General features: G+C 45.4%; 1 protein-coding gene across 1 annotated transcript in view; it reads left to right on the forward strand.

Moving 5' to 3' along the window:
- Positions 1-16,597, forward strand: part of LOC138246906 (serine protease 33-like) — a 1,038,083-nt gene extending 1,021,486 nt beyond the window's left edge. Inside the window, exon 7 of the mRNA XM_069201652.1 lies at positions 16,349-16,597. Coding sequence (XP_069057753.1) covers positions 16,349-16,597 — 249 coding nt within the window. The remainder of the gene's footprint in view (positions 1-16,348) is intronic.
- The last annotated feature ends 1,456 nt before the right edge of the window (positions 16,598-18,053 follow it).

Here is an 18,053-nt window from a genome sequence, read left to right on the forward strand (position 1 = left end):
TAATGTAATATAGAAATTAGGCCACCTTGAGTCACAGATCTATAATTTCATCCTTAGGTCCAATCAAGGCTACATAAATGTAGGGCTGCCTGTTCCTTTAAGGGAAGGGGCAGTAACGTGACTAACTGCAGGTGACACACTTTGATCCTGTATATCTCTTTTTATTTTCCTTCAATACCATTATAGCCAAATAGACATGCACTGGTGAAGTGTTGTCTCTTATGTTCACAGCATGAAATATCATTATCTGTGGAATTTAGTAACCAGAACAAGTTCAACCAACTGTTGCGTAGCGATGGGCATCGTCATGACCATCCCCTCACAACACAGGGGAGCTTGTAATAGTATCAAAAGCAGCAACAAACATGCAAAAAAAAACAAATAAAAAATAATAAAAACGCACAAAACGTCAAGCTATCAGATATACTTGCTGTGTATCAAGCACAAAAAGCATAGACAAAACAATAGCATGTGTGAATAAGCGGTGACACACAACACCATGTCATGTACTTTATGCACTGTAAACCTGCAGCCCAAAACCCAATATTTGGGCCTGTATAATTTGTCAGGTTTAAAATCCTTACCCTCCTTTTGACAGTAGATCACCAGGCAATGGAAATCTGCTGTCAAATATAACTTTACTGTTTCTCTTCTAACATACAGGACCAGCAAGAACAATTCATGATAGGACCAAATACACGAAAATAAATTTCCATTACTTAACTGTTACTCCTTGTCAGTTACTTCGCAACATCAAGCCACCTTAGTTTTACCTTTCTAAAAGTAAAAATTGTTACACTGACACTCCATATTAATTTGGCACCTACAATTTCCACTGTGAAAAATAAGTCTTAATTGGTAAATCGTTCTCATTAAGGCATGTAGCCTTCAAAATTTTAGAAAAAGGGCTGCATCTTATTTTCTGTCTAAGACTTAATGCAACACTTCGTTTTCTGTCAAATAAAAGCAACAAGCAGGCATCATTTTATTTTTTTAGAGCGGAGACACAAATGTATCAGTTCTGCAGAGCATTTAACATGATGTTGGGACTTTCGAAGAAACCCCTTTTTTTTATATTTTCCCTTTGGAATTAAGTTCTTTAATTGTATTGATGTTCTTCTGGAGAAACCAGAAATCCCACTTTTAGAGGCCCGTAGGGTCATTCTGCATTTCACAGAGACAAGGCCCTAATTTAAAAGGTCACAAGTGCCAACATGACAGCCTCCTCCATTGTTTATGGGAAAACTAAAGATAGCATCTTGAGCCAGCCTCTGTAGCTCTCCTAGCTTCTGCCACTCTGAATCTGTCAAAGACAGTAGGCCTTCCTGTTTTCCTTCTAACCTGCAATAATTCACTCTATTTAAAAAAAAAAAAAGTTTCCTTTTTAGGCGCTAAAAAAAATTATCTCTATTTCCAGATTATTAAACTACATTTACTGTGAATAATTCACAAACCTTAATAAAACACATACCAGTTGTTAGAATAAATACTTGTTGCAATCCCATGCAATGGTACATATTTCATCAACCTCGAATGAATGAACGTCTCAGTAGGCCCAGCTGAAGTTAGAACCTTCAACCTCGATATTAAAACAAGCCTTTGTACTGGCACATTGACTCATTGAATCATAAGAAGGCACAACCTGCAAATATATATCAAACCTAAATGTATGCATTTACTGAAGCCTGAGACACTTTAAAAAGTACTCTGAATGAAAGAAAATGCAGTTTAAACAGTGCTTTTGCCCAAAATCGACTTTGATATTTTAGCCATTAAAAATCAATATCCTACAATTTTCTTGCATAATATGCATTACCAGAATGTCTATTACACAATCCATGAGTCAGCCATTGAAAATATTAACTTATACTTTATAGAAATGAGCTTGTTTGCTCCTGCGCCAAGGGAAAATTGCACATACAAATGTAATTTTAGCGGTGCAACATAACTTAAATTAAATTTTAATGCTAGGAGGTCATAGTATAGGTATTAAGCTTTATAAATATTAAAAACGATTTTGAAAGGCACTTATTTTTTAAATAATTTTTCCATAATTAATAATAATAATTATTATTTTTTTAAACCCAATTATTCTTTTTTTTGTGATAATTCCACATATAAAAGCAAGCTGCATCCCTTGCCTATTATTTGGGATACATTAACTCACAAGCCTAAGCACATAAGCCTAACTTGAAATGCGTCACATTTTTGCGCCACTTTCATTTAAAAGGAAGGTTATGCAAAATTCCACCCGTGTTTAACTGGGAAAGTGCTGGCTGAATTGAACATTCCTATCAAATATACTGCAGCTGAAAAGTTTGCCTGTGAACATCTAATACAATGCATCTAAGAAAAATGCTGTAAATTTATTTATTTTTTTGCAAAAATAGATAATTTCGTTTTTTTTTTGGGGCCCTATTTATATCTATTGAATGTGTTTTCTAATTTATTAAGCATTTAACGGCAGTTTTGTATATGTGCACAATTGCTCATTCTATAAATTAAAGAGCAACATATAGCTATGTTAGCACATCAAATGGTTCATTTCTGGATTTTTTCTAAGTTTCTACTTAATATTAATTAACCAACATTTTACTTAACAAACTGAAAACATCAAGGAGACCCACAAACACACATTGAGCTCATTTCAGATATAAACAGAAAACACTCAGGACACACAATACAGCGCGCTTTAGCCATTTTTCATAAATAGCGCCGTCGCAATTTACTTACAGAACCGTTTGCAGATCCTAGTTGTAAGTCATATTTACAAGAGAAAAGAAAACTTTTCTCAATAGTGTTCCAAAAAACTGCAAAAACAGCCTCAGAGACATTTATTTCCAAGAATAGCGGACCCATACTTTATTAAACGTGATGGGGCCCACTCCGTGCTTCACATATAGTTCATAGGTTGGAGTTCCAATCGGAGGAACCGGACATGAGTCCACCAACCGGGAGTCCCTTTTACAACCAAGACAAAACAAATTTCCAAGTCTGCTAAGACCAGGCATCTTCGCTCACTAGTCTAGCTTCAAACTTCAAAGGATTATCGTTTACGATAGTCTCGTGAATACACGAGTCCTTCGGCTTTGGTACTTGCAAGTTCCAAATCAAAGTGATCCCGAAGGGATACCAAACCAAATGTCCAACTAAGGACCAAACCAAGTGTCCAACTAAGGACTGGGAGACGCTCCACTTATACTTAACTGAAAATATCGATGACGTCACCAGAAGACTCGTCTTATCGTTTCGCTCTACCAAACATCAAGGGTCCAAATCAGGGCGATAGCCAGGGCAGCAGTCCTTCGTAGCCGTCGGGAAGCGGGGAACCTCGCAGCAAAAACTTTCGGACCACGTCGACATGCAGGGGTCGATGAAGTGGCGGCCTTCCTCCAGAATTTTCACACAAAGCTCCCCACGGACCTCAGGCTTGGACCGGTACCGCTGGTATCGCCCCACGTTGGGCGCAAACTGAGGTACTGGGTTTTTCAGAACCGGTACTGATCCGGTAACCCAGTGGTGCCAGGGTACACCCAAAGACCTCGGGTACTTTCCTGATTCAGACCACAGAAACTCAGAGTCTTCTAGGTGAAGTCAAAGATCGAATTTATTGGCTGCAACCAAGTGACAAGCGTCCTAGAAGTACAACAGCACGGTTTGTATGTTCTCAGGAGACTGTGTGTCAATGCAAAGTCAGGTTTCCTTATATACAGTTTTTTAAGCTTCAAGCAAACATTCTTGACATTTTGGTTGGTCATTCACATGTTTTCACTACAAAGGAAAAAACAGTGTCATGATGAAACCTCATATTTCATGTCATCCAACCCATAATAAATTACCTGGCAAGGCCTAGTATTTTACATCAGATAAGTGTGGACCCCCAATAAAAACGGGCACCTCCCCCTCGTAAAGTAAGAAGAAGAAAAGAGCAGGTGCAGGTGTGAGCAAGATTAGGCAGGGTGTGTGAGCGATAATAAGGGTTTTATGGCATGGTGTGCCTTGATGCTATCTGATTCGGCCACTGGGAGAGGGACTGACCAAACAGGTTTGGCCTGAGGCAATGGTTCCAGCTTGCCCAGGTCAGAGAAAAGTCAATCAAGGTGTACGTGTCCTTGGAATCAAATCTGACTGTATTATAAGCCTATGTGAGGGCAACTTTTAAAAATGGCTGCCGTGTATAAAATGGGAGCCACGAGTGCAGGACGAAAATGGCGATTTCGAGGTGAAAACGCTGCTGGAATTGAGCGAAAATGCTCATGCTTAGTGTACTAGTCATTATCGGTCTTTTGATACTAAAATCGTACTGCTGTGGCAAAGTAAATTACATGGGTCCAGAATTTTTAGAACCACACTGTTCTATAAGCATGTTAACCAACAGTTCTCTGGGGGGATTCTTCCCTACACTTAAACCTCTTTCTATGCAGAGACTCCTTGCTCCTTTCCAGCTAAGGTGATCATAAGCAAGTTTGGACAGATCAACAGTTTGGCCTGTGCCAGACATTTTAGAAAGTGTTTAAGTGATAGAAAAAGGAACAAAAAGTTTTTCAGAACTTTTTAGAAAGACAGAAAAAAAACCTTTTAAAACTTTTTAAGAACTTTTTGAAAGTTTAGAAGTACTTTTCAGCACTTTAGAAAAGAAGTGAGAAAAGAAATGCAAAACTTTTTGGTTAGGTGTACATACACTGAACTTGTTTTGTATATTTTTCTCTTATGAAAAGTACAATGACAAAAGTGGTAAGCAGTTACAAAGCACTTATCCCACCGCTGCACAACCAATGTAGGAGGCTGGACTGGCTTGTAGTGAGTACCTAGGGGTACTTACACCTTGCACCAGGCTCAGTTATCCCTTATTAGTGTATAGGGTGTCCAGCAGCTTAGGCTGATAGATAATGGTAGCTTAGCAGAGCAGCTTAGGCTGAACTAGGAGACGAGTGAAGCTCCTACAGTACCACTAGTGTCATATGCACAATATCATAAGAAAACACAATACACAGATATACTAAAAATAAAGGTACTTTATTTTTATGACAATATGCCAAAAGTATCTCAGTGAGTACCCTCAGTATGAGGATAGCAAATATACACAAGATATATGTACACAATACCAAAAATATGCATTATAGTATTAGAAAACAGTGCAAACAATGTATAGTTACAATAGGATTCAATGGGGACACATAGGGATAGGTGCAACACAAACCATATACTCCAAAAGTGGAATGCGAACCACGAATGGACCCCAAACCTATGTGACCTTGTAGAGGGTCGCTGGGACTATTGGAAAATAGTAAGGGTTAGAAAAATAGCCCACCCCAAGACCCTGAAAAGTGAGTGCAAAGTGCACTAAAGTTCCCCAAAGGACATAGAAGTCGTGATAGGGGAATTCTGCAGGAAAGACACAAACCAGCAATGCAACAATGATGGATTTCCAGTCGAGGGTACCTGTGGAACAAGGGGACCAAGTCCAAAAGTCGCAAGCAAGTCGGAGATGGGCCGATGCCCAGGAAATGCCAGCTGTGGGTGCAAAGAAGCTGCTACTGGACAGTAGAAGCTGAGGTTTCTGCAGGAAACGACAAGGGCTAGGAACTTCCCCTTTGGAGGACGGATCCCTCACGCCATGGAGAGTTGTGTAGAGGTATTTTTCTGAAGAAATACCGCAAACAAGCCTTGCTAGCTGCAAGTCGTGCTTTTAGGATTTTTGGATGCTGCTGTGGCCCAGGAGGGACCAGGATGTCGCCAATTGTCTCTGGGGACAGAGGGGGTGTCGAACAAGACAAGGAGCTCTCTCAGAAGCAGGCAGCACCTGCAGAAGTGCCAGAACAGGCACTATGAAGAGGAGTGAAATGGTGCTCACCCGAAGTCACACAAAGGAGTCCCACGTCGCCGGAGGACAACTTAGAAAGTCATGCAATGCAGGTTAGAGTGCCGTGGAACCAGGCTTGGCTGTACACAAAGGATTTCCGCCGGAAGTGCACAGAGGCCGGAGTAGCTGCAAAAGTCACGGTTCCCAGCAATGCAGTCTGGCGTGGGGAGGCAAGGACTTACCTCCACCAAACTTGGACTGAAGAGTCACTGGACTGTGGGAGTCATTTGGACAGAGTTGCTGGATTCAAGGGACCTCGCTCGTTGTGCTGAGAGGAGACCCAGGGTACCGGTGATGCAGTTCTTTGGTGCCTGCGGTTGCAGGGGGATGATTCCGTCGACCCACGGGAGATTTCTTCGGAGCTTCTAGTGCAGAGAGGAGGCAGACTACCCCCACAGCATGCACCACCAGGAAAACAGTTGAGAAGGCGGCAGGATCAGCGTTACAGAGTTGCGGTAGTCGTCTTCGCTACTTTGTTGCAGTTTTGCAGGCTTCCAGCGCGGTCAGCAGTCGATTCCTTGGCAGAAGGTGAAGAGAGAGATGCAGAGGAACTCGGATGAGCTCTTGCATTCGTTATCTAAGGAAATCCCCAAAGCAGAGACCCTAAATAGCCAGAAAAGAGGGTTTGGCTACTTAGGAGAGAAGATAGGCTAGCAACACCTGAAGGAGCCTATCAGAAGGAGTCTCTTACGTCACCTGCTGGCCCTGGCCACTCAGAGCAGTCCAGTGTGCCAGCAGCACCTCTGTTTCCAAGATGGCAGAGGTCTGGAGCACACTGGAGGAGCTCTGGGCACCTCCCAGGGGAGGTGCAGGTCAGGGGAGTGGTCACTCCCTTTCCCTTTGTCCAGTTTCGCGCCAGAGCAGGGCTGAGGGGTCCCTGAACCGGTGTAGACTGGCTTATGCAGAAATGGGCACCATGTGTGCCCATGAAAGCATTTCCAGATGCTGGGGGAGGCTACTCCTCCCCTGCCTTCACACCATTTTCCAAAGGGAGAGGGTGTAACACCCTGTCTCTGAGGAAGTCCTTTGTTCTTCCATCCTGGGCCAAGCCTGGCTGGACCCCAGGAGGGCAGAAACCTGTCTGAGGGGTTGGCAGCAGCAGCAGCTGCAGTGAAACCCCGGGAACGGCAGTTTGGCAGTACCAGGGTCTGTGCTAGAGACCCGTGGGATCATGGGATTGTGCCAACAATGCCAGGATGGCATAGAGGGGGCAATTCCATGATCTTAGACATGTTACATGGCCATATTCGGAGTTACCATTGTGGAGCTACACATAGGTAGTGACCTATATGTAGTGCACGCGTGTAATGGTCTCCCCGCACTCACAAAGTCCGGGGAATTGGCCCTGAACAATGTGGGGGCACCTTGGCTAGTGCCAGGGTGCCCACACACTAAGTAACTTAGCACCCAACCTCTACCAGGTAAAGGTTAGACATATAGGTGACTTATAAGTTACTTAAGTGCAGTGTAAAATGGCTGTGAAATAACGTGGACGTTATTTCACTCAGGCTGCAGTGGCAGGCCTGTGTAAGAATTGTCAGAGCTCCCTATGGGGTGGCAAAAGAAATGCTGCCGCCCATAGGGATCTGCTGGAACCCCAATACCCTGGGTACCTCAGTACCATATACTAGGGAATTATAAGGGTGTTCCAGTATGCCAATGTAAATTGGTAAAATTGGTCACTAGCCTGTTAGTGACAATTTGAAAGAAATGAGAGAGCATAACCACTGAGGTTCTGGTTAGCAGAGCCTCAGTGAGACAGTTAGGCATCACACAGGGAACACATACATATAGGCCACAAACTTATGAGCACTGGGGTCCTGGCTAGCAGGGTCCCAGTGACACATAACAAACATAATGAAAACGTAGGGTTTTCACTATGAGCACTGGGCCCTGGCTGGCAGGATCCCAGTGAGACAGTGAAAACACCCTGACATACACTCACAAAGAGGCCAAAAGTGGGGGTAACAAGGCTAGAAAGAGGCTACTTTCTACTTTCTCACACTAGCCTGCAGTGACAATTTTAGAAAGCAGAGAGAGCATAAACACTGAGGTTCTGGTTAGCAGAGCCTCAGTGATACAGTTAGGCACCACACAGGGAACACATACAGGGCACATACTATGAGCACTGGGGTCCTGCCTGGCAGGATCCCAGTGACACATGGGCAAAAACAAACATACATACAGTGAAATATGGGGGTAACATGCCAGGCAAGATGGTACTTTCCTACACAAAGCATCTTTATTTTTGGCACTACTGAGTATTGTCTTTTATTGTGTATATGTACTGTGCAACTATAGCTACCCATAGATAGCCTAAGCTGCTAGAACACTGCCTACATTTCACTAATAAGGGATAACTGGACCTGGTATAAGGTGTTAGTACCTGTGGTACCCACTACAAACCAGGCCAGCCTCCTGCAGATTCCACCAGAGATAAAGCCACCAATACTGCATTAGTGAGGGAAATTCTTGTATTAGCCATATTCAAGGCTGTAACATGCCTGTCAATACAGACATTCACCAAGCAAACAGTCTTGGCTGTCGGGTCTGCAAAGAGGGACATTTTGCTCACTTGGTCCTGCAGAGCTTTCTGTTTTGAATCCAGTACTTAAACCTTCCACCTCTTCATGGGGACTGGTTAGGTATCTATTCTAGGCGTGAGGAATCTTCAGTTAGAAGTATCCATCAGAAGAACCAGATACCTCTGCTAACACCCTTTCTGGGGGATACTCTGTCTTACAGCAGATTCCTCAACGCCTTCCCACCTCCCCTTTCTATGGAGTGTATACTGACACGTTCTAAAGAAGTGGCAAATTAGACTTCTGCACACTTTAACATACAATTTGTCTCTGCTGATCAGTGTCTGAGGGCCTGGAAGTAGAACAATGCAGAAACTACAGTCAGTGTGCAGAGGTGGCACCTATATATGCCTCTTCCATAACGTCCACAGCAGTGAGAGGTCTCCGCATAGCCTATGGTGGTATTTGTTGGTGCACAGGACCTATTGTTGGAAGATCTCCTCACCCTGTTTGGTGCCTCGGAATTTTATAAAGGCGAGGAATCTGCAGTTAGCTAGAGTATTCATCAGACAGAGCGTTACTGAGTTTAAGTAACATGTTCTTCTCACAGGGCAGTGCTAATTGTTAGTGAAAAACAGACACAAAAAAATATACTGCTCCAAAAAATACATCCTATTTAACATAAAGATTACACACATCATTGACTAAAAACATATCCTCACCACGGCTGTCAGTAGATCTGGGTCCGATACCCTAGTATCTCCAGATACTTTTTTTTTCAAAGTTTCGCAGCGGAAATCACTTTGTGAAACCAAACAGTTCTGCGATCTCATTCCGATGGGAGCAGTAACTGATTTTACAGCAGGCGTTATGTGCACAGTGTTAATACATTATCAGAGGAAAATGTTTGTGCGTGCCGTTCCATATATAACTTGGGTGCTTGTAGTCATCAGTTTTTTTTTGTTTCTTTGCCAGGGGCGTATAAATGCGGTAAGGGAGGAGGCTATTATGGCAGGCCAGAATAGAACATTGCTGGCAGTTACTGTATAGTCAAATTGAATTGGTAACTTTGGTTAAACTTTGCCTATCGCTGTGACGGATAAGTTACTTACCTGTAAATCCTAGTTCTCTTCCAGGGGTATCCTCATTAAAAGTCATAAACATTGAATATTCCCGCCCTTGTGCGGGGACCCCGGAGCATATATAAAATACACACATATTATACATGTGTAACAAACAGTCATGCAGGCTATCATGTTAAAAACAGGCTAAAATGCTTTATTTCTATGAAGTTTTTTTTTTTTTTTTTTTATATTATAAAAACTACAATAGAGCATAAATATCTACCCAAGCTCCTAAAACTAGGATTAGGGAAGTAAGCAGCAGCAAACTCTAGAGAAAAAATAGAAAAAACTGCATTGAAAAACAATGAAGCATTCTTAGCCAATAGGCTGCATGCAGGTTAACACAGGAGAACCATAAAAACTTTGGCACCGTGCCTTTAAGACCCTGAGCACCTCCAGTATCCCACCATGCCTCAGGGGTGAAGGAAAGGTGACAGTTGGTTCACAGTTAGGTCAGTTCTTTTTACGGTGACAATTTGTATAACAGATTCAAAATACAGTCTGTTCTGCACTTCTAGGAGACGTGCGTCCGGGGAGGAGGGTGGGTTGTTTATGACTTTGATGAGGATACCCCTGGAAGAGAACTAGGATTTACAGGTAAGTAACTTATCCTTCTCTTCCAGGGGATCCTCATCAATAGTCATAAACATTGAATAGATTAGCAAGCCCATCCCTAAATCCAGCGGACTGTCCGATAGAAGTGCAGGAATAGATAGGTATTACGCAAATAGATTTCTTAGAGAGGCCTGCCCCACTTGGGCATCCGCTCTTGCATCTGAGTCTAAACAGCAATGTCTCGTAAACGTATGGACAGACTTCCATGTAGCAGCCTTACAAATCTCAGATATCGGAACATTGTTAAGGAGGGCAGCAGTAGCCGCTTTTCCCCTTGTGGAATGCGCTCTAGGCCGCGCTAGTAATTGTTTATTAGCTAGCTGGTAAGTATTAACAATACAAGAAACTATCCATCTTGATATTGTTCGTTTAGATGCTGCCTCTCCTGTCCTCAAATGACCATAGTTTACAAACAAGCGGTTAGAATGTCTAATCGATTTTGTCTTATCCAGATAAAATTTCAGCACTCTTTTCAAGTCTAAGGAGTGCAATGCTTTCTCTGCCGGAGTCTCCGGATTGGGAAAGAAAGTCGGTAAAGATATGGTCTGATTGATATGTAATTCTGACACCACCTTCGGAAGGAAAGATGGGTGAGTTCGTAGAACCACTCTATTGTCATGAAAAACCGTGTACGGTTCTTTGGAAGACAAGGCCTGGATTTCACTGACCCTCCTCGCTGAAGTAATGGCCACTAGAAAAGCCGTCTTCCACGTAAGGTGTTGTAAAGAGGCCTTATGTATAGGCTCAAAAGGAGGGCCCATAAGTTTTGCCAAGACTATGTTCAGTTCCCATGGAGGAGAAGGTCTCCGAATGGGCGGAAAAACTTTCTTCAAACCTTCTAAGAAATCCTTGACTACAGGTTTCGTAAAGAAGGATTCCTGAGAAGGTGACTTGCGATAGGCTGTAATAGCAGACATATGTACCTTAATAGACGATACCTGCAGACCGGACTTCGCTAGATGAAGCAAATAGGACAGTATGACATCCTCCTGCGCCCGTATGGGATTATGACCTTGCTGACAGCACCATATGTAGAATCTCTTCCACTTAAAAGCGTAAGAACGCCGCGTGGAAGGCCGTTTGGACTCTTTCAAGATGTTCATGCACTCCTGTGAGAGTCCTAGGTGCCCATACTGCAGGAATTCAGGAGCCATGCTGTTAAGCTCAGAGAGGGTAGGTTGGGATGTAGAATTCTGCCCTCCATTCTGCTCAGAAGATCCGGTCTGCACGGCAGCCTCCTGTGAGGTTTTTCCGACAGGTTGAGGAGATCTGTGTACCAGAATTGACGGGGCCATTGTGGCGCTATAAGAATCATTCTGGTCCTGGATCTGTAAAGTTTGCTGATCACTGCCGGAATGAGGGGAATCGGCGGAAAAGCGTAGAGAAATATCCCTGACCAGTCGATCAACAGGGCATTCCCTCGAGATCCCGGACGGTAGAACCTGGATGCGAAGTCTGGGCATTTCTTGTTTACTTCGTCTGCGAAGAGATCCAGTTGAGGCCGACCCCATTGCGCGAAGATGTATTCTGCGACTTCGCCGTGTAGGACCCAATCGTGAGCATCCTCTAGGTGTCTGCTCAGAAAATCTGCTTCCACGTTCTGCTGACCTGGCAGGTGAACCGCTGTAATTGACATTCCTCTGGCCAGGAGCCAATGCCATATCGCTTGGGACTCTCGCGATAGGGGTAGGGATCTCGTTCCCCCTTGTTTGTTCAAGTAATACATTGTGGTTGTATTGTCCATCTGTATTAAGAGCGTTTTCCCCTGAATTAGTGGTATGAAATACTTGAGAGCCAGATGGACCGCTCTGAGTTCTAGCAGATTGATGTGGTACTGCTTTTCCTTGTCTGACCACAGACCTTGCGCTTGAAAGGGACCTAGATGAGCCCCCGATCCCTGAAGAGACGCATCCGTTACTAGGGTGTCGGATGGAAGCACCTGGTGAAACGGAGCACCCACTGACAGGTGAGGTCTGTGCATCCACCATCTCAATGACTGAAGTGCTACCGCCGGTAGCTGCACTGTGTCCTCCCAGCGACCTGTTCTTTGGCTCCAGTTGGTCTCCAATGCCTCTTGGAGGGGTCTCATGTGAAGTCTGGCATTTGGGACAATAAAAATGCATGATGCCATGGAGCCCAGCAGCGATGTCACCTGACGTGCCGTAGGTGCGTTGGCTCTCAACAGGTCCTGACACTTCCTGCCTATTGAGGATAGTCGTTCCTCCGAAGGATACACTTTTTGGAGTTCTGTGTTTATGATAGCTCCCAGGTAGTGAAGATTCTGTTTTGGAATCAAGGTTGACTTTTGGTAATTGACCTGAAGACCTAGAGCTTCGCAAACTCCGAGTACAATGTCCCGATGGCTTCTCGCCTGCTCCGGAGAAGAAGCCTTTAGTAGCCAGTCGTCTAGGTATGGATATATGTATATCCTTTGTTTTCGAAGATGCGCCGCCACCACTGCCATACATTTCGAGAAAACTCTTGGGGCAGATTTCAGGCCAAAGGGTAGAACTCTGAACTGGTAATGCTGTAACGCTACTCTGAAGCGCAGGAATTTTCGATGTTTGGGAGCTATTGGGATGTGAAAGTACGCATCCTGCAGGTCGATGGAGCACATCCAGTCTCCCTGATGTAGTTGAGGGAAAATATGGTGAAGCGCTAGCATCCTGAACTTCTGCTTCCTTATGTATTTGTTCAGCAGCCGTAGGTCCAGAATTGGCCTGAAAACACCCTCTCGACCCTTCTTCGCCACCAGAAAGTAACGGGAGTAGACCCCCTGTCCTCTGTGTGCAGGTGGAACCTTTTCTATGGCATTCTTTTTTAGGAGGGCGAGAGCCTCCTTGCGTAGCAAGCTGAGATGAGATGGGATGTCTTTGGTTGGTGGCAAGCGTGGTGGAGGCTGTTTGAAAAGAAGAGAATAGCCATGTTCGACAATATTGAGCACCCATTTGTCTCTTGTGATAGAGTGCCACTCGCGAAGATAAGCTGTAATACTTCCCCCCACCGGAGTGGTGTACAGTGTCGAGGGAAGCGAGATTTCATTGCTTGGTGGGTGCTTTCGGAGTGGACTGTTGAGGTCTACTTGACCCTCGCTCCCTTGTGTTTCTCCGTTGAAAAAGAGGGCGTCCCTGTCGTTGCTGTGACCTTTGCGACCAATGAGGGGTTTGAACCCTGGAAAGGGCGCCTGTCATACGGCCTGTACCTCCGCCTGAAATCTTTCTTTCTTTCCAGGCCCACTGCCCTCATGGTATCCACCTCGGTCTTCATGCGGGCCAATTCTTCGTCTGCATGGGCACCGAATAGAGAGTTCCCGGCGAATGGGAGATTCAGGATGCGTTGTTGTGCTTCCTGTTTCAAACCAGTGAGTCTCAGCCAGGAAGATCTCCTTGCACAGATTCCATGTGCGTACCCATGAGCAGCTAAATCCGCCCCATCTGCTGCCGCGCTGATAACCTGGTTGGATACCAGGCATCCTTCTTGCAGTATCTCCTGGAAATCTTGTCTGTCCTCTCTGGGCAATTTTTCTGTGAATCTACTGAGCGAGTCCCACAGAGAACAATCATACCTGCCCAGGAGCGCAGACGCACTGGAGACTTTCATTGCCGAAGCCGCCGTCCCGCATATCTTTCTCCCCAGAGAGTCTAGATGCCTGCTCTCTTTATCTGGGGGTACCGTGGATGAAGATGCCACCGAGTGGGTTTTTCGGGCGGCAGCTATTATAACCGAGTCCGGTGGCGGATCCTTCCTGAGGAACAAAGGGTCCTGTTCGGGAGCCTTGTATTTTTTGAGAATCCTAGCCGGGGCAGATTTAAGCAAGGCTGGGGCCAGAAAAGTGTCCATGGTTGGCTGCAACAAACCAGGCACTCGAGGCAGCAGCTTTTTTGATGCTGATCGCTGTTGTAGAGTCTCAAAGATGACTGATGAGGAGGTAGATGGCTCTGGAACCTCTATGTTGAGTTTCTGCGCTCCTCTTAGCAGCACCTCGTTAAACGTGGTAATGTCATCCACCGGTGAGACTCTGCAGGTGGTGAATCTGTTAGGGTGGGTGAGTAACGCCCCACAGATGAAACTGATGAAGACCAAGAGGATGATCTTCTTCTTGAACGAGACCTGGATCTTCGTTGAGAACGAGACCTGCTGCGAGACGCTGTAGCAGAGCGCCTAGGCCTTGCGGCCGGTTGGCGAGGAGCAGAACGAGCCCGTTCTGCCCTGGCTGTCGGTGATGGCGTTCGTGGCAGGGAGGCAGTAGGCGAATACATTCGCGAATATTGCGAATCTGGGGAGGCCGCTGGTCTGTAAGGCTCTCCAGCCATCTCGGAGATAGATTGATGGGTGAGACATGCCCAGATGATGCCGCTCTTGACCGAGAAGAGTCGCTCGGTATGGAGACCACTGGAGATGGCGCGGCCTTGTCTGGCGTGGGGCGATGTTCTGCTCCCTGTGGGACAGGTAAAACCTGCGTCGACGTCGATGGCTGTGTCGACGTCGAAGGGCGCCCAGCCGGTTGCTCTTGCCTCGACGTTGAGTGCCTCGACGTTGAGTGCCTCGACGCAGAGTGCCTTGACGTTGAACGGCGATCCTTGGACCTCGACCTGCTCGCCGTCGTGTGCCTCGACGTGGAGCGGTGGGAGGTCGACGGCGGATGTCTCTCATGCCGTCGTGGTGATTTCGACGTCGTGTGTCCTGACGTCGGGGGCGCACAGCCTTTGGCGGTGACCGGGCACGCCGGCGATGGCTCGACGTCGAACGGCGGGCTGCCGTCGACGGAGACCTGCCCCTGCGATGATGTTCCCTCGACGCCGTTTCCTTCGACGTCGGGTGTGTCGCCGTCGACGGCGATCTATGCCGGTGAGACGGTGGTAGCGACGACGTCGACGGTGAACAAACAGGTACTTTCCTACCTGCTGACGTCGACCGAGCCATTCTCTCCTGAGAATGGCCTTCTGGTTGTCTGGGAAGTGAGGAGGACGATGTTCTTTGCCTCTCCTGAAGCCCATGTAGCCGGATCTTCTCTCTGTCTTCTCTCTGTCTTTCAGAGTCCTCATAGACATGTTCTTGCAGTACTTACAAGTGACAGGGCAGTGACTCTGAGGCAGGCACACTATACACAGAGAGTGGGGATCTGACTGGGCCTTCTTCTTCCCACAAGCAGGGCATTTGACAAAAAGTGAAGGCATTTTTCTGTCAGGAAAAAACTGCCTAGCTCAGACAAAGATGTTATTTGTCGAATGAAAAGTGAAAAAACTCTTTTTTAAAGAATTTTTCTGAGAGCTCAATGCTCCAGGATCCTCTCAGAAGAAGCCGGAAAAAAGAACTGACCTAACTGTGAACCAACTGTCACCTTTCCTTCACCCCTGAGGCATGGTGGGATACTGGAGGTGCTCAGGGTCTTAAAGGCACGGTGCCAAAGTTTTTATGGTTCTCCTGTGTTAACCTGCATGCAGCCTATTGACTAAGAATGCTTCATTGTTTTTCAATGCAGTTTTTTCTATTTTTTCTCTAGAGTTTGCTGCTGCTTACTTCCCTAAGCCTAGTTTTAGGAGCTTGGGTAGATATTTATGCTCTATTGTAGTTTTTATAATATAAAAATAAAAAATAAAAAAACTTCATAGAAATAAAGCATTTTAGCCTGTTTTTAACATGATAGCCTGCATGACTGTTTGTTACACATGTATAATATGTGTGTGTATTTTATATATGCTCCGGGGTCCCCGCACAAGGGCGGGAATATTCAATGTTTATGACTTTGATGAGGATCCCCTGGAAGAGAATCATCGTTACTCTTCTGTGTTAATGTGTCTATTAAGCCGTGATGTTAGGGTCTCACCACAGCATTTCTTCACTCGATTTAACTCGTACTTGATGTTGGAATGTTTGACGTTGGTCTTTAAAACCCCCAAAGAAGGAAGCTAAATGTTTTGGATAAATAAGGGGGGTTACGCTGTTTAAATAAACTCGCATACCACTGGTTTCTCTCAATTGTGACTTAGAGCTCCTTGATAGATCTGCCCAGGATGCCACGTGGCCTGTGAATGCATATATATATATATATATATATTATTATTTTTTTAATATATTTTCACATTATTGATAGATTTCACTTGTTTTGCCCACAAAAACATTGTGACACCGATTATATTAAACTAACATATTGTCTGTATACGTTTACGAACTACGACCTGTCTTTGTGATTAAGAGACGTATCCCACAATCTGTGTTCACAGGGTGACATTGGGAGCCCCCTCGTGTGCAGTGAAAATGGGACCTGGTTTCTGGCAGGCCTCAACAACTTCCTCACCACAGCCTGCATGAACCCCTCCAGCCCGGCTGTCTTCACTGAAATGTCTGCTCTGGCGGGCTGGATCCAGGGCAAGATATCTGGGGCCTTTTTCGCCAACCAGATGGTCCAGATTTACAACAACATGGATGACGGAGAGTGCACAACAGTGTCTCCAGGACTAGGTAAACTGTGATTGGCTAAGCGCTAAAACTTCTGCCCAGCAAAAATGCCCCCTCCTCAAAGACACTGCTTCCTTGAAAAAGTCCTCATTTAAAACGCTGTTTTAAAAGAATGACAGAGTAAGACGATAAGAAGAGCTATATCAATAATGTATCGACAGGTACCTGCAGTAGATCCTTTAGGTCTGCACGTATTGCATAGCAACATAGATGCAGTGGCAAGCCCGAAGCTGAGATGTTTCAATTCCCCCTTCTATAATTACTTCTCTCTGCATGTCCCACTCCTTATTATTAAATTCGGATTTTCCCTCACCATTCTTGCCAGACGGTGAGTTTTTTCATGTGCATCCCTTTCTATGTTGAATTGATTGTTACCCCTAAGCTTCCACCCAGCCTACCTCGCCCCACCTAAAAATTCTTATCTCTTGACCTCTTTTGTAGAATACCCTCCTATTAGCACATGATCACCCCTTTCACTGTATTTTTGCCTTGAAATAATTGTGTCTCTTCTCCTATTCTCTTCCCTTTTACAAATATTAAATTCCCGTATCCCACTACATAACATTTTCGCCCATACCTTCCTCCAATTAAAGTTATCCCCAGAAGTAGTAGGAGGGGATACCTTTCCTCATCAACTGGAAAGTGACAATTGTCCCACCCCGGAAATTACGTCACTTCCGTTACTGGGACTTCCGGTGCACCTGAGAGCCCACCCCGGAACTGACGTAGGTGTAGAGGTGTCACGTGGTTTGTGACATCATGGTGTCACGTGTTAGCCATGTACCAGGGTCCTCGCCCCTGAGTATTGGTCTATGGGCTATGTAAAATGAAGGCCTTGGTGTTGTGCAACCAGGTTTAGAGCCTAAGCGGACAGGTCTGGACATGTCAGACATTCAGGACCAAGTGGCTGCTTGGGGGTCCCCTCACAGGCCAGAGAAATGGGCGGGCAGGCTAAACCTCCTCACTGTTGGCTAATCCAAAAAGAGGGGCCGGTCAAATGGTGCAAAAGCTGTGATGTGGTTAGCACCACGTGTAACCCAGCAGCGTATTAGAGCTGTCAAGGTGAGCATGTGATCTTTATGTGTTGTAGAGGCGCACGCCCTTTTTGAACCGTCGAATACATATAAGGAGCGGTTAGAGTAGCATGCCAAACCATGAACTAGTGCTGAAATAGGGTGTCTATGCAATATGAAGAGGTACAATCCGATAGCCAGAAAAGCCACAGCCTCAGGAGCCTAGAACCCTATCAATAGATACTATCGGTCACTCGCACCGTTGGTGTTGGATGAGAATGCACAGCAGACTCCCCCTAAAGATGGGGGTTCCGAGGTTACTTGGTTACACGAGGAACTCTGCCAACGGCTTGCAAAGCTCAGCCTCAAGGATTTGCCGCAACTGGTGTCCCCTATCAAGGTTAATAGCACCAACAGCAAAGCCTTGAAAGATTAACTAAGTGATACAATCAACTTC

The sequence above is a fragment of the Pleurodeles waltl genome, chromosome 7 (genome assembly GCF_031143425.1).
Source record: "Pleurodeles waltl isolate 20211129_DDA chromosome 7, aPleWal1.hap1.20221129, whole genome shotgun sequence".
Lineage (NCBI taxonomy): Eukaryota > Metazoa > Chordata > Amphibia > Caudata > Salamandridae > Pleurodeles > Pleurodeles waltl.